Source organism: Hyposmocoma kahamanoa, unplaced genomic scaffold, assembly GCF_003589595.1.
Source record: "Hyposmocoma kahamanoa isolate Upper Pololo Valley unplaced genomic scaffold, ASM358959v1 240, whole genome shotgun sequence".
NCBI classification, from domain to species: domain Eukaryota; kingdom Metazoa; phylum Arthropoda; class Insecta; order Lepidoptera; family Cosmopterigidae; genus Hyposmocoma; species Hyposmocoma kahamanoa.
Genome location: NW_020653757.1, coordinates 1,956,951 through 1,974,151, shown reverse-complemented (window position 1 = coordinate 1,974,151; position 17,201 = coordinate 1,956,951). Strand labels below are relative to the sequence as shown.

The following is a 17,201-nucleotide window of genomic DNA, read 5'->3' as shown; positions in this document are numbered from 1 at the left end:
GTAGAGTTTTCTAAATTGGATATGGTCTGGGTGTAATAATAGATAGTGCCCCAGAGTCAATTATACAGGGATATTCCCAAGTCTGAGACTAGGTAATTGGTGGTGGTAACAATAAATTAAAAACAATTAATGCTTTTTATTATTGGACACGCAATGAAACGTCTTTCCTTAATACTGTTGGCACAGAATGAAAGAAAAATTACGCAATTGCCAAGACGGTGATCAGACTCCAGATCACATCATCTTTACTTGCCAATCCTTTAGCATCCAGAACCTTCTGCTGACGGACTGGCTGACTGAATTTTATAAAAAAGTTGCACGGGACTATTAAGCAACCTTCAGAGCAATTTATGAATTTATGATAAACATAGTCGAAGAGATTTCATAGTATAGAAGAAAATACTATTTTATTGGACAAGGCTATACCAACTGATTCAAAATAAAAGGATATATACTTAAAAGAAGACTAGGCTAAGGCGTGGAAAAGTAAAAACCAAATAAGACGTTTAATTAAAAAAAGATTTGGATACAGCCCGAACGGTAAATGGACTATTCGGATTTCAAAAACTGAACACCTGGCTTCGGCCATTTAACATAGAATTAAAACTAATGATCAAGCTGCATAGTCTATAGACCTTTGCCTTTCCACAAGAGAGAAAAAAATAACAACAACAAAATGTACAAGTTTCACAATTCTGATAGACATCTTTCTTTCTAGCTATCACGCAGAATGCAATATGATTGTGGAATCCATGTCAATTGGCGTGACCTTACCGCGGCAGTTTGCAACTATGCCCGTTGTAATTGGCCTTCTTCGCTGCCGCTGTCGGCCTGCGCCCATTAACTCGGGAAATTGCCTGAATGATAGCTGCAATAAGGCCAAGATTCACTTTTATTTACAAGCAAATACTTTCGTTCAAGCAACAGTTTTCGTTGAAAGGACTATTGCTATAGGCGCGATAATTGTTATCGCGCCTATAGCAATAATCCAAGTTTTGTGCAGTTTATAAAATGTTAGAAGTGGAATAGGTGGTTATCAATTTAAATTAGGTATATTATCAAGAACTATAACATGCGCGCCGTTACGCGTGTATCCCACTACTCGAAAACCCATTTACACGCCCCACTGCTGGGCACGGGTCTCCTCTCAGACGAGGTGTATGCTATAGTCCGCCACACTGGACCAATGCGGGTTGCGGACTTTCCACGCTTTGCGAGAGCTGTGAACCTTCTTCGACTTCGACTTGCGCGTTTCATCACGATGTTTTCCTTCATCGGTAAGCTCATGGTAAACTTCAAATTAAAAGAAACTCAAAAGCGCAAGCCCGCATTTGAACCCACGGCCTCTGTTTGAGAGGCGGTAGATCAAACGTGAATTTTAGTTGCCTGTGTTGGGCAAGTTGTGAAAACGCTTGCCTCCTTTGCAGGAGGTTCTGGATTAGATTCCTATAACAGATTATTATTATTAATTTCGTGACCTGCGTGGTCGAGTGACATCACCCCGGTTTTCACAGACGTATTTGGGCCAATAATGCTGATTGTGTCAAATAAATGTACTTTTGTAAACAAGCAGAGGTGCACCAACCGCATGTGAAATTCTAACAATTTAAACCTTAATTAGTCGGATGGGGTCAACTTACCTTTACGCACTATAAAATAATACTTAGGTCGATCGGAAGGCTCTCTCGCCAACAGTAGATTCCTAATTCGCGCCAAATATGATATTTTAGTGACAAATAGGACGTCAAAGAGTATGCACACTGCACTCTTAGTGCGTGACCCCATGCCAGTAGTTACGTAACATTTTTCGTCTGAGGTAAGTAAATTTATTATTGTTATTAATTGTATTTTTGAGTAGTATCTTGTATTATTTGTTGTAGTGTTGGTTAAATAAAACTTCTTAATTGATTTTTGCATTAATACTGGTATTTATGTAATATTTACAAACATTAAAAAAAAAATCGGAGCCACATCGACATTGATTCGACGTCAGGCGATACACAAAAGTGCGAATAAAAGCCTTAGAGGATGGAAAAACAGCGTACCCCCAAGTGTGTAAAAAGTGCAAATAGTTGAAGATCACCAAAGACAACGGGTAAACATAAATGCAACCCATTGACTTACAAATAAATGGACGACGGGTCTAATACAAAAACCACGAAAAAAATGTCCCAAGTCAACCTATTCGAAATTTAAATTGTAATGTCATCGCAGTATCGCGCTGTCAGTAGAACAAATGAAGACTAAAGCGGAGATAGCGCTCTGTATACGATTTTAGCGCCTTACAAGTGCGGACACTTTTTAGCGCGGACCCGACGTCCATATAATTGTAAGTCAATGATGCAACCCCAAAAATTATTAAAAAAAAGACTTATGGAGGAGTATGATGTCGAGAATCGACCAGTTCCACCGACAGCTAAGCGTGGTCTATGCAATAATGCATGAAATGCACAAAATTTGTTTTCAATGACCACTCTAATGTCTATTCTCGGACTTGTGATACAAGTGACTCTGATTAGTTTATAAGGATGAATGTTATTTTGACTATGATTTCATGATGTTTCAAAAGCGTAATTTTAGAGATGATTTTTGGTTCCATTTCTTTTATAAGCTGAAGTTTTTTATAAATTGAGTTTTTCCTTTGAGCTCTAATGGACATTATAGTATATGTGTAATATAAAGTCTTTTATTTAATACCATTGTTAATTAGTTCATTAGAAATCTTCCTAGTAAATTGGGGTTAGTGAGGACCCCACGCGAGTAGTTGTGTGTTTTATTCTGTATTTCTTTTTTTTTTTTTATTGCGACTCGGCAAAATGACTGCACCGCGCCTGCTGGAAAGTGCGAATACAGTCCAGAGATGAGAGTAACGGATGAAAAACACAAATATCTTCACTCCGTCACTATCATTTTGCCGGTCTGGCCAAATGCTTCTTCACACTACGTTTGAAGGACCCGATGTTATAGAGGGGAGGGAATACATGCCCCGGGAGTTGGTTCCACAATTTGATGGTTCGGCATAAGAACGAATTGCCAAACTTTTTAGTGCGGGACGATATTGAACTGACCGTCCAACTGTGGCAACGCAGTCCAGCACGGGTGCTCCGCTGATGGAAAGGAGAGGAAGGGATAAGGTTGAATAACTCTTCAGAGCACTCACCGTGGTACAGGCGATAGAATACGCTAAGAGACGCTATATCTCTGCGAAGCTGTAACGACTCCGCATGCTCAGTTACATGAGGATCGTTGACAACACGGAAGGCGTAGCGCTGCAGTCCATCTAGGGCATCGAGCTAGTACTTGGCAGAGCCGTCCCAAAGGTCCGAACAGTACTCCATGCTGCTTCGGACCTGAGCTTTAAACAGCAGGTATCGCAGCTCTGGAGTAAAAAATCGGTGCGCCTTGTTCAGGATGCCAAGCTTGCGCGACGCGGTACTGATGACGCTCTCGATATAATCTTTGTTGCTCATCCTTCCGGATGCGCATTCCCAGTAGGCTGAGCTTGTCCTGCAACGTCAGCATTGTACCCTGAAGATAGGGAAGTGAAAGGAATGGGGATTTTTTGGAGCTGAACGCGCATACCTGGGTTTTCTTGGCGTTGAACTCAAGCAAGTTTCGGGAGCCCCACGATGTGTGATTTTCTTCGTGCAAATAACTAAGGGTTAATGCAGTTATAAAGTTTATATGAAAATATCTCAATTCTTATAAAGCGAATCGACACGAAAACAAAGTTTGTAGTTACCTTTTCGCTTGCGTCACCGCCAAACGCTTAGCTCATCGGAGACCGGTTCTCTATAGAGTTTACTTAACGCTATTCTAGATGTAATGTCACTAACTTATCCAACTTTTATGGCACTCGGTTACTCTACATTAGCCGTTTATAACCAGTGGATAGAGCTTTAGAAAACAACTACAACACCATACTACATAATCACTACATAATTATAAATTAGATGAAAATCGTATTTTGCGCCCAGAAAAAGCGAAGACCGAGTTATTTAGCGCCGTAACACACACGCCTATCATATTCTTTCAATTTTTAACTTTGTACCTGCGTGTGTGTTCCATACTGTTGTATGGAAAAATGAATATATGAAGAAAATAAAACGGTGTAGAAGGTAAGCAGCAAATGCTGCAATCCAAGTTATTCTCCGTTAAATATCTACTAATAAGTTTTAAAATTTACAATATATGTCTAAAAATCACACCAATTATATCAAGTCTCAAACTAGTGAACACAGACCAGAATGAATTGAGAACAGGTGATGAATTTCCTGAATTGATCCTGCTAGAATCTGCACCCCGCCTCGCCGCGTGCTAGCCGCTGAGCTATCGAGGCCGTCGAAATGATCTTTCTATAACAACGGGAAACAATAATCACGCTTGGCAAGCTGGTTGACGCAAGCAGTACATTGGACCGTATAAAATTGACACAATAGTAATGTTCAGTGAGTTGGACGCTAAATCGTTGACGTAAAATCGTAAATGGAAAAACAATAAACCTTATATTGATTGATAGTTTATCTTTGATGTATCCAGCCTTTGTAAGCACAAATGTAGTTTCATTAATAACGATTGTGTTTACTAACACGTACACAATTACACAGATTACGAACAAATCGAATCTGAAATTACGCGGCTAACAAGTAGGTAACAACGTGTAAAAATACAGCTTCAGTTTTGGTACAGAATTGATGTTTACCAATTCCGTATCAGCTTTAGGTTTCATAATGCATCGTCGCAAGCTATGGCTATCGTTAGTATCAGCAGCAGACGAACATGGTAATGGCGGTATTGATTCGCTGATAACTCGTTAGTGCCACGGGCTTTTCTAATTGACCCACTTACGACATTGCATGACTACAAGTTGACGCAAATAGTATATTTTAAACAACTTCTCATATAAATATATCTTATTCCAACTGAAATTATACATACATTTATAAACCCGATGACAATGCTACAATGTGATTTAAAAATCATATTCTAGTATACACTTTTATGTATCCCAGTGGGTGACATGCGTGATGGCCAAAATTAATTCTGCTTCTTCGATTTAGCAGTAGGTGTAGAATATATCAACAGAAATCCTCCCTCCGCCACTACTCCGGTATGAAAGCACATTTTTATATCAAGTATATACAAAATGAATTTTATTTACCGTTTCTATTCGCGCCGTGGATCTGTCCGGTATTATTCAAGTGGTTCCCAATCTACGATATGGGGCAGCTGTTTCCAATTCCACGAATTCCACGATCGCCAACTTCCTTATCAAGGCGATGACAACGTGTCTACAGAGTTAAGTCCTCCCTAGAGAGTCAAATTAATATATAGATTGCTTTTCGGAACTCTATACAATATATTCAATAAGCTACTATTTTGCATACGAAGTATCTACAACTGATATAAAGCACTAGACAAAACAGTGTATTAAGAATCAACACTGATTTAAAACAATAGTCAACAATTAAACGTGAACAGTTAGTTAGGAACGAGCGTTCCGCCGCCGGCGCAGTCGCCGCGTCGCCCTTCACGCAATCCTCGCATCTACATTGTTGGTAATGTGTTACTCATTCCGTTGTTAAGATAGATTGGATGGATAGATAATTATGTTTTCATAATTGTGGTATTTTTTGAGAAATCCCGAAGAATAGCCAGCTGTGTACTTAGCGACCAGTGCCCAGCAGTGGGATTTATCTGGATTGATAATGAACGAGAGAGAGAGAGAAATGAGAGACAGACTCGACATTATAAATTATTAAGCGTTCGGGTGGTCCTTGTAACATTCATCATTATGTTCATATCAATAGAGAAAAAAATGTTCCTAAATATTGGGTCACAAGGGTCATAAAGTTACAGTCTATTAGCGTTTAAATGAAATCATACCAATCCTGACTCCCACAGTACATTATAATTGGACGTCCGCGTTCCCCAGTTAGCGCTGGTTCACATAAGACGCCATTGTCGTCGCATGAATGAAATCCGACCCCTGCCTCTTAAAAGCAAACGTACCAACATTGTATAGTGACCCCTGTCCTCTGCCATTGTACTCTATTTGGTTATATTATACTTTTAATTTGTTCCTTTGTGTTCCTTTCTTTAGCCATTAAGTAATTTTGCCTTTGGACATAGAATTGATTATAATTGCTGACTTTTAAAGAGTATTGTTCATATTTACAAGACCATCTCAACTACAGGATCAATATCAAGATTTTACTTAAATCAACTGTCATAATTACTAAATGGGTATATGAACCTTTGAACCAACACTGTGGTGAATGTAAACATAAATGGTATTTGATAATCCTGATCTGATTTCAATTAATATTACAAGTCAAGCCCAGACTTATAATCGTAATGTGTATAGCAACATTTGTGAATTATTTTTAAATGTATTCATGACGATCATACAACTGTCCTTGTTCCTATGTCTACTGCATCATCAGAACTTTTTACAACCTTATTGGTAAAAAATATTTATCAACTAATTTTTTATCACAGGTCTTCAACTTTATAATTAAATCATTTTTGGTACAATAAAGTGATTTGCCTCTGGTGTTGCGAATTACACAGAATTTATGTTAATTTTTTCGATAAATTGCGCCCCTCATGGAACAATGGCATAAGTAGAGTTATGTCAAACATGTTTATTGCTCCATTAGATACAGGAAAATATAACCCACATCCTCTCCAATTCTTTTAACTCTATCTACAATATCAGTCAATATCGGGGAGCGAGGATGACTATGGAATAATTTAATAATTTTTAGCCGTTTAGCCAATGATATTATATTGTTTATGCTCACTGAGTTCAGCAGCAAGTTGGAGTGTTTTTTAAAATATCAACATATTAGCCAATTTTATAAAATTTAGAGACAGCCCAGTGTCTGTTAAAACGTTAATATAACCTAATATCACTTCAGTACACATAGCAACCACCAATAACGTATTATAATACGGTAAATACATTCCACTGCTATGCTTAGGTCTCATCGAAAATCATTTTACAAGTGGTGCACACAAAGATTCATTATAATACTATTACACCATACAAGTTAACAAACTCCTGAATGAAAGGTAGTACATCAATATGGTTAAAGACTATTTCTAAGAAGCTACATTGGACAACAAGAAATATTACCCTTTGAATTAGAGTGTGTCATTGGTACATAAAGAAAACCATTCTGCATGTAAATATACTACGCAAATACATTTACATAGGCTTGATATATGTGCCACAAAATACCAGAACAGTGTATATGGGCACTAAATACAGAAGAAAAAGACGGTATAGCAATAAACTTGAGCATCCCTGTACTGTGAGCACCAAAGTAATAAAATTAACTACACAATAACATACAATATTTTGAAAATTTGCCTTTATTGAAACAAATTGTAAGATCTCCTTTTATTTGTATTCCTGTATTAATGTTTCCTAGATGAGCTTATATCCCTGAGCGTTATGGACATGAAAGCAAACAAAACCGACAGGACGATGACAAAACATATAAATCAGTCAGCAGAGACCATACACTTAATATATATATATTACCAAATCTGTGGTCGTGACCATGGGACTTGTAAAGAAAATTTGGTTTGTTTGATTACACAAATATGTGATTTAGATCTAAAAAAGTTTAATTACTAAAAAAAGAAATAACATTTTAGAGTGTTGACATACAGTTTTGTTAGTAATTTGTCCCCATATGAAGTTTCTGATTGAATATCTGTCAGAGCATGGATGTGCAATCTTTTACATACTGGCTGGTGTTTTTCAAATATATTTTGTTGTCTTGTAGTTTCGTCATGATTATTTTCATATTACTTATACATATATATTTTAATAAAAACCTTTGTCAAAATTTTAAAATCAGTTTTCTCATTTATTGATAGAGCTAGGGGAAATCTATCAACATCATCAAAATATGGAATCTTTTTGATATTTAAAATTAGAGATGTATTACACAAAAATTAATATTTGTCACGGCTATCACAACTAACATCAAAATAATTATAATGTTACTAATTGAAAAAGTAATCGATTTTCTAATCATTAAACTACAACAACAATGTATCAATGACTGCCAAAATATGCAACAATCTCTTAGTGATTAGCGTGAATCAAACACAAAAGTTTTACATGATGACAATAACCCAGATTAGATTTATCCTGATCCTTTTCCTAACACTCAAGTTCATTAGCATTGTAACATGAAGTGGACAAATGTGTAAGTACAAAAAGTATGATGCAAACACTTCTCTGCTGTCATTTAATATTTGCAAGAACACTAAGGGCCGTATTCTAGAACTCTACTCAATGCTCTAGTCAGGATTTTGAGAATGGTTTAAAGCAGTCGAAATCATACTCAAGTCCCTGCCATTAGGGTCATATTTCCAGTACTTGTGTTTCCAGTGCAATCCTGACTGCATTGAGTAGAGTTCTAAAATATGACCCTAAGAGTCGTATTCTAGAACTCTACTCAATACTCAAGTCAGGAATTGAGTATGGTTCAAAGCACTCGAAATCATACTCAAGTCCCTGCCATTAGGGTTGTGTTTCCAGTGCTTGAAATCATACTCAGATCCTGACTTAAGCAATGAGTAGAGTTCTGGAATAAGGCCCTTAAGTGTAGGTCAGTTTAGTTACAATCTAGAGTTTTATTGTGTTGTCCAGTGACTGAATTTTGCTTTATGCACCTAAGTAAATATAGGAAACTACAGATGTATGCCAAGATCATAGCAAGTTGCTGCGATTTGTGCCCTGGGACATTCAGACAGGCATGATAATACTTATTATAAGTACTACAGTGTGAGTCAACTATGACTGAGATGTTTTAGGAAAATTATAGTAAACACTTTAGCAAGATTTGGCAGTCACGATCGCCACGCAAGCGTACACAAAATGTGTGGAATACATAAAATAAGTATTTTTAAATACGCGAAAATGATGTCACATTGTAACATGCTAGTACATGTCCTACCTACGCATCATTCTTATGTCATGGTAAATCCTGAGGGTCACCGTTAATTGCTATAAACAATCTCCAATACGGGCATAAGTAGACAAATCGAACATTTCATAATAAGCCACCAAAACAATAATTAAAACGGCACACTTTCCATTAGGGATAGGGAGTGAAGCAACTATGAATGATTATCCATCTCTTGTACACAAACGCAAATTTTTAATGGAAGAAAGGGACAATGCAACCTGTCAAAACTTTATGAAATAAAAACTATTTACACGCTTCACAGAACTTACGAACTTACGTTTTCGGTATTGCTGTGTGTAGGTAAACAGTAACAATGCATACTAACCGGAGTCAAGTAAACATAAATCCAAGACACGAGTCAGGATAAGCTACTGTTAAAAACAAGGCACTATAACACTGACAACACTTATCCATGCAAAACGTGGAATTCTCGCGTTAAACACACAGATTGCACTTGCACTTCCGGGTATAGGCACTGGCTCAGAAAAGTTTATTTACGACGCGGGACACTCGATACTACGTGCAAATTTGTGAAACGTCTGCTGTTGTCCAACAATATTCGGCCATTTTGCGTAGAGCAGAGCGAGACAAATACTCAAACACTGCACGAGCGAAAGGAAAGGACCTTTTGACCACAGACTACGGAGATTTGACGGCTGACCGACTGGCCAAAGTGGCCAATAAACAATCAAGTATTAGCGCCATCTGATCAGGAACTATTAGAACTAAAATGTCATTCACTCAAGCCTCGTTTTCACAATGATTTAAAATACGACTCTGGAGACATTTTTTCTACTTGTCTATAGTTATAAGGACCTTCCTCTCTCTGTAGCGTTATCTAAGCCGAATCGGTAGTCTTGTAGTAGGAAAAATTAGTAACAAATAAAAAATTCATGTTTTCAAGCAATTGACGTGTTTTTTCCATCCACTAAGGTTTTATTGTACACTTTGACATCTTAGTTTTTCATGTATCCATAACAACACAAAACCATATCAAAGAGACTCATTAGCAATCTTCTTTGAATATCCTTCCTTTTTGTGGAGTTCACTAATTTAAAAAAATCACAAACTAACCCTACCCGGTCCATAATAGAAGCTAATTTGTTTATGGTTTTAACATAGATTTAGTAAATCTATGGTTTTTAATAACTTTTTGCATATAATATGGAAAAAAGGGAACCTTTTTGCCGTACGCTGCCACCTTAACAGCTACCACAGGTCAGTATTGGGCAAAATTTAATTGTTCAGGCAATTAAATATTGACAATTAATTAATTGTCAATTAGAAAAAAACAATTGACAATTGATTGGGTTACCCACCCCCAACTACTCTAACAACTAACTACTCACCCAACCCCTCAGTGGGTGAGTAGGTTTGAACGGGTGAGTGAGTGACCCACCCACAAACTTACTCCCTAACCCCCCTAACCCACCCACTAAACCACCCCTAACCTACCCCCTCACCCACTGGCACGCACTCACCCAGCCCTTGAACCACCCCAACCTACCCCCTAACCGAATCCATGACCCACCCCTAACCCACCACTTAGCCAACCCCCCTAACCCACGGTTTTAATTGTTAGTTTGTTACTTAAAACAATTTAAAAAAATTTATTGCATTTAAAATCAATTGCAATTAAAATTAATTGCGACGTTGCAATTGATTTCAATTGAATTGATTTTTTTAAACTCATTGACTTTCTGTTTGAAATTTAATTGATTAACGCCCAACACTGCTACAGGTATTATAATATTATTATAAAGCGACACATTGATGTCAATAAGAGATGTCGCTATATAATTGTAATGAATAATATGTTGATTGTACTTTTTATTAAAGAATAGCGAAAACGAAATTGTGAAGTGGAAATTTTCAATGAAACATTTGACAGGACTTTGGGAACAGAAGCCTATTCACATAATTAATAGTCATTAAAATGGTAGTCTGCACTTAGGTTAGACTTAATTAGCTATATGCAAGACTTTGTAACTCGTCTATTAAAATAATATATATAATAGTATTTGTCAGACTTGGTGCTAGCCAAATTTTACTTTTCGGCTTTCATCACTTTATTATTGATGGCATTTTATGCACAAAATACAAACTACAATTGTCATATTTTTAACATATTTATTTACACTATCCAATGTCAACATTCATGATATCATCCACAATACCTTCTTCAATAACTTCTCCAGTTTGTTCCAACCTTACATGCAGTCTGCTGTTTGGATTAAAATGTCGTTTCCTATGGTCATATAAAGAACCTAAAGTTCTGAACTTAAGATGGCATATATCACACTCTACAGCAGGCTCCATGTGACAACGGCGTATGTGTTCTGCCCTACGAGATGACCACTGAAATTTTAAACCACAATACTTGCACTTATAAGGCTGTTCTCCAGTATGACGCCTAATATGATACAGCAATGAATATCTATTTGTATATGTTTTACCACATTCACTGCACATTATTTTTGAATGGCAATCATATCGGTGTTGTTTTAACAAAGCTTCAGATCCATAACTTTTGTCACAATCAGCACATTTCAATACTTTAGGTGAATGTTGGCTGTAAAAATGTTTTTTGAAGTTAAATGATTTACTGAATATGTTTGAACACACTTTGCATTTGTATTTAGTTGGTGTATTCTTCTCTCGAATTACATCACATATTTCAAGCAACTCAGAGCTGTATCTGTGCCCTTTCTGACATTTTTGTTGAACTTGCAATTTTTTAGTGCCATGAAATAGTGAGCGGTACTTCATAAGTGCTGTGGATTTTGTTTGTACTATTTTTTTACTGTCATAGTATTGTTTACTTGAAAAGTCATTCGTATCTATCGCTATAAATAAGGTATTGAAATTGTTAACATCCGCAGGTGTGTTTTCTATACAATCATTTAGTGTGTCCAAAGAATTTACTAGGAGTTCAGAGTTTTCATGACAAGTTTTAATGAAACTGTAAGTAAGCTTTGCTGTTTCTGAGCATGTGCCACATATTGAGTCAAATGCTGATAACCGAGTCGAAAACTGAAAATATAAAAAATCAACATACAATAATCATTTTTCATACGTGATGTAGTTCTTTGTTTATTTTTTTTCGAACACTAATTAAAAATCCATTTCGAGTAATAAGGTTGCTGATTAATAATAGGCATATATTTGTCAATAAACGTTAGCCGCCATGAGATAGCATCGGCATCGGTGCTACAAAAACTTCACCAAAACAAACAGTGAGGTTATTTTTACTTACATGACCGCCCAAAATAAAGGTCAATATTTCAGACATTTCTGTAGTATGGTGAGGTTTCGTTTTATCTACTATCACTTCATCCTGAATTTTAATCGCTGTTGGTCCAATGTTACTAAAACACAGCTGGCAAAAGTCTTGTTCTTTTCGTGATATCAATTTATCTACCAAACTAGATATCAATGACATGATTTCAATAGGGTTTTTGAGAGGATATTAAAGTACATACTAGGAGATTAATTTCTGTTATTCTTATTTATAGTGTGACAACAAAAACTCAACAAAACAAAATAGGGACACAGGACACACATTACGCGATTCGATTTTTATGAAGATCGATTCAAGTGTACACGATCTAGCAATTTTTGTATCGATTCATTGCATTCGATTTCTAAGCAAATCGAATCAAGATTAAAGCGAATCGAATCGTGTAGATCGCATTCATAATTTAAACAAGTCTTTCTGAACCTCGGCTGAATCATAAGGTTTATCTTGTCTTAGGGTCGTATTCCAGAACTCTACTCAATGCTCAAGTCAGGATATGAGTATGGTTTAAAGCACTCGAAATCATACCCAAGTCTCTGCCATTAGGGTCGTTTTTCCAGTGCTTGTGTTTCAATTGCAATCCTGACTTGAGCATTGAGTAGAGTTCTAGAATACGACCCTGAATATCTGTAATCTTTTACATACTGGCCAATGTGACATTGAGAGTTTTTTTTTCAAATATATTTTGTCGTCTCGTAGAACTCTCGTCATGTTATGCTATGTTTTTTCACGTTAGTTCTTTTGGATATATTTTAATAAAGATCTTTGTTAAAATACTCATAAATATATCAGTTTTCTCATTTATTGATAGAGCCGGAGGAGTACTATCATATCTTTTTGTATATTGGTTCACAAGAAAAGCAATTTGGCAACATCTAAGTGTTAAAAAGATTGCATACTTTGTGGTTTGGGTATCCTAGCAACTACATTTTTCCTAACATCTCTGTCAATTACGTATGTAATATCGTAATAAATACTTTATAAAACATTAAGTGAAGCATCTGAAGACCTATCAAAAGGTAGATAGTATAGTTGCTAGTAATAATTAAAAATTTGTCAGACGATAACCTTCCGAACGTTATGCGATATTCTACTTCTAGAGGCGTATGGTTAGAACTGCACCGCATGTGTGATGGAGTGTCAGAAGATCGAGCCTATGACCTCAGATTGAAATTCAAATTCAAAACCTGAAGATGACATAGTTACCCACTTGTCAAAAATATAGAATATTTGCTTTCGCTAACGCAAGAATTGCTAAAGTCAAAACGAGGTGATTTGCCAGAAATGTTCCTTATTTGTAAAATTTTCGACACACTCCCTGAAGTATACTTCGCATATAAATCCAGCTGGTTGTTAATGTCAAAGTCTGATCGAATAATAGGTAATATAACAAACCACTTATGTTCTCTCGAGAAAGCACTATCCTCTAAGAATGAAGATGATATGGAAGCTCTGTACGTGCAGAAACATCACAAATTTTTTGGTTTCCTTAGGGGGCATTATGAAAACACTTTCATCTTTTCGAAACGTATTTATTCTTGGTGACCTTAATATTGACATTAAGAACGACAATGAAGATAGCAACTCAGGCGAATACTTAAACCTAACAGCTTCTCTTGGTTACCTCCCAACCCATCTTCATCCGACGAGAGATCGTAATTACTTAGACCATATATTAGCCAAAACCATCCTTACCGTAAAAACTATAGTGTTAAAAACTTCCCTAATTGACCACTATACCTTACTACTAAGCAAACAAAAGAGTTTCAATAGAATCCAGTCTATCAATTCCTATACAGAACTGAACAAGGAGGGCGTGGCTCGTGACCTTGCAAGATCAGATATTTCGCCAATATACAACTCAACTGACGCCAATATAGCAATGGAATATTTGATAAGCTCGCTCACTAAAATTATAGAAATGAATACAACAACTAAAAAATTTACGCGCCGCTATAAAATAATTAAACCTTGGATTACCTCTGGCTTATTGCGCTGCATTAAAAATCGAAATAAACTTCATAAAAAAATTGTTAAGTTTCCGAACAATCCCATATTTAAAACTAGTTATTATAGATATAGAAATTTCTGTAACAATCTATTAAAGAAATTAAAACGTCACGTCAGTACGAAAAGACACAAATAATTAATGCAAGTCACGATAAAAAGAGATTGTGGAAAGTCATCAAAAATATTATGAACATGACTAACTCCAAATCGTCTGCCCAGCAACTAATAGTAAACACAGAACATGCAGTTCAAACTGTTAACTCAGCAAATTCATTCTTCACTAGTGTAGGAAAACTTCGAAAAGGCAAAAATCAACGTCTCACGTTTTTTTTTTCTTTTTGTTCTCACAATTGCACTCTTTTGCCTTGATCAACATTGACAAAACTGAAATTGAAAACATTATTATGACTTAAAGAAATGACTGTGCGACAGGAATTGACAAAATTCCCTGCTCTTTCATTAAACAACCTAAAAATTGTTTAATTCCACACCTGACCTACATTTTCAATCTCTGTTTATTAACAGGAACATTTCCCAAAGTACTGAAAACAGCCCTTATAAAACCTATTTACAAAAGCGGCGATAAGAGCAATATTAACAATTACCGTCCATTTGCAATATTGCCATCTCTTTCTAAGCTACTTGAAAGAATAATCTATAAAAGGCTTGTTAATTATTTAGAAACTAAGTAACTTCTATCGACGTCCCAATTTGGGTTCAGAACAGGGCTATCGACGAACGACGCAGTTGATGAACTGACTGACTACATTATAAGAAATTTGGACTCGAAGAATAAATGTTTAGCTATTTTCCTTGACCTCACAAAAGCCTTTGACACTATAAACATACCAATACTTCCAAACAAGTTAGAAGTACTACAGTATTATTATTCAGCGCCTCAAGTTGGAATGAAACATTTTCACATGCTCAATTTGGTTTTAATACAATAACCGAGTGGCTCAGAGCGAATGCCCTTACACTGAATACTAGCAAAACTAAATATAGACTTTCTCACACAATATCTCCTCACAACCTCCTGAGAATGCTTTTTCAATAGTAGCTCACCATTGTACAAGCCCTCGAACTCATCTAAACCTCTGTACTTATCCAACACTGGACAGCACAAACGACATTAAATATTTAGGTGTCATAATTGACAAACATCTAAATTTCAAACACCATATTGTAGCGCTTGCTTCTAGAGTTCGAAAATTTATATATGTTTTTAAAAATTTAGGATATGCAGCTAACAGCGCCCTTCTCAAATCAGTGTACTTAGCCCTCTGTCAATCATTGCTACTTTACTGCATTACATCCTGGGGCGGTGCACATAAGACCACCCTGATAAACCTGCAAGGAATGCAGAGAGCTGTTCTTAAAGTCATCAACTTCCGTCCTTTCGATTATCCAACCCGCAAACTTCTAAACGAGTGCGACGTCCTCTCGGTTCGGCAATTACTCCATTTGATTCTGTTACTTTAACCAACCAAAGACGAACTCGATACCTTTTCATCTCGTGCACAACTCCGCACAGCACACTCGCATAGATTCTTTTGATTCCTTGGTACATTATTTTACTTTAAATTAAATTCTAATTTGCATTATTTCTCCATGAATAAAATAGAATGTAAAAAGACCGTCAAATTGTGGGTTACGAGTAAGACTTACAATGAAACAGAGGACTTGCTGGAAGTTGTTTCATAATTAAAATTTGTTGTTTTATATAGATAACCATTAATTTATTTTATTTTATTATTTTTTTTATTTTATATTTAGGCATCGCTATTACACATTAGATGCTTTAAAATATATAATAGCTTTACTATGAAGAATGTATAATCTAGATTCCCCTGTTAATTCTTATTTAAATACTATAATAGCTTTATTTACATTTGTTTTCACTTATATTGTATTAGATTAAGTTATATTGAAATAAATATATCTTTATCTTGGTTAATAGTAATATATTGCGTACACGTAAACGTAAACGTGGAGGGTTCTACAAGCTACAATTGACCAATGTTAAACCTATCCAATCTGTAAACATAAACTACCTAGACTCGAACAATCACTTGTCCTGATGAGGACAATATTGAACCGGGTACTAATTATAAGTTTGACTCAAATGATGAAGAAGGCCAAGCTGATGATTCGTTTGTATCAGTAAGAGAGCAAGAGAATGGATCAGAGAGTGTAGAATTACTACCAGAAATAAATGAGAGGGGCATGACACCTAGAGATGAGGACGAAGAATTTCCTGAATTAGGAGAAAGGAGTATAACACTCAGAGATCGTTCTACACTAAAACGTTGTAGGAGTACAAGGTTTGATCATTTTGTAATGAATATTGATGATTTCAATGGCAGCAAAGAATCGAAAACGTATAAAAAGGCTCTTGATAGACCTAACCAACATGAATAGCGCAAGGCTATGGATAGTCAGATGAATTCTTTGCGTGAAAATAACACATGGGAACTAGATAGTTAAAGCAAATGAAAAAATCAGAGCGTTACCCTGCAATTGGGTATTCTATACTGATGGAAGCACTGAACGCTGTAAAGCAAGATTAGTGATTGATAGATTGGTTTATCTCCTAAGAAGATTGCATGCTTTGTGGTTTAGGTATCCTAGCAATTACATAGTTCCTAACATCTCTGTCAACTATGTACGTCAAGAGCACGTCAAGCTTGACACTTTGTACTTTGGACCGTTCTTACCGCAAGCGGCATAGAGTTGGATTTAAATCTTAATTGTCAAGCTGGACGTGCTCTTGACCCTGTACGTTCGTAATGAATATTTTATAAAACATCGATTGCATTATAGATTAACTTTATTACGTTAACATTAAGTCTATTATATTAGGCGATAATCGCCTAATATCATAGACTTAATGTTCGTCA

General features: G+C 36.0%; 2 protein-coding genes across 2 annotated transcripts in view; both read right to left on the bottom strand.

Annotated features, from left to right (window-relative positions):
* The window catches only part of LOC113228758, a 53,550-nt gene extending 44,231 nt beyond the window's left edge, over positions 1–9,319 (bottom strand). The window contains exon 1 of the mRNA XM_026462122.1: positions 9,271–9,319. Coding sequence (XP_026317907.1) covers positions 9,271–9,312 — 42 coding nt within the window. The 5' untranslated portion in view covers positions 9,313–9,319. The remainder of the gene's footprint in view (positions 1–9,270) is intronic.
* A 1,813-nt stretch (positions 9,320–11,132) lies between these two features.
* Positions 11,133–12,584, bottom strand: LOC113228756 (zinc finger protein 845-like). The gene is made up of 2 exons (XM_026462121.1): positions 12,250–12,584; positions 11,133–12,026 (listed from the first exon to the last, which is right to left on the bottom strand). The coding sequence occupies exons 1-2, from the start codon at positions 12,433–12,435 to the stop codon at positions 11,133–11,135; spliced, it is 1,080 nt and encodes a 359-aa protein (XP_026317906.1). The 5' UTR covers positions 12,436–12,584.
* Between the last annotated feature and the right edge of the window lie 4,617 nt (positions 12,585–17,201).

What these genes read in the sequence shown, in the direction of transcription:
- LOC113228756 (XM_026462121.1), bottom strand. Translation starts at nt 12,435, where the DNA reads ATGTCATTGATATCTAGTTTGGTAGATAAATTGATATCACGAAAAGAA. An exon ending in CCTTTATTTTGGGCGGTCAT is followed by an intron (nt 12,027 to 12,249) that starts GTAAGTAAAAAT and finishes TTATATTTTCAG; the next exon opens with TTTTCGACTCGGTTATCAGC.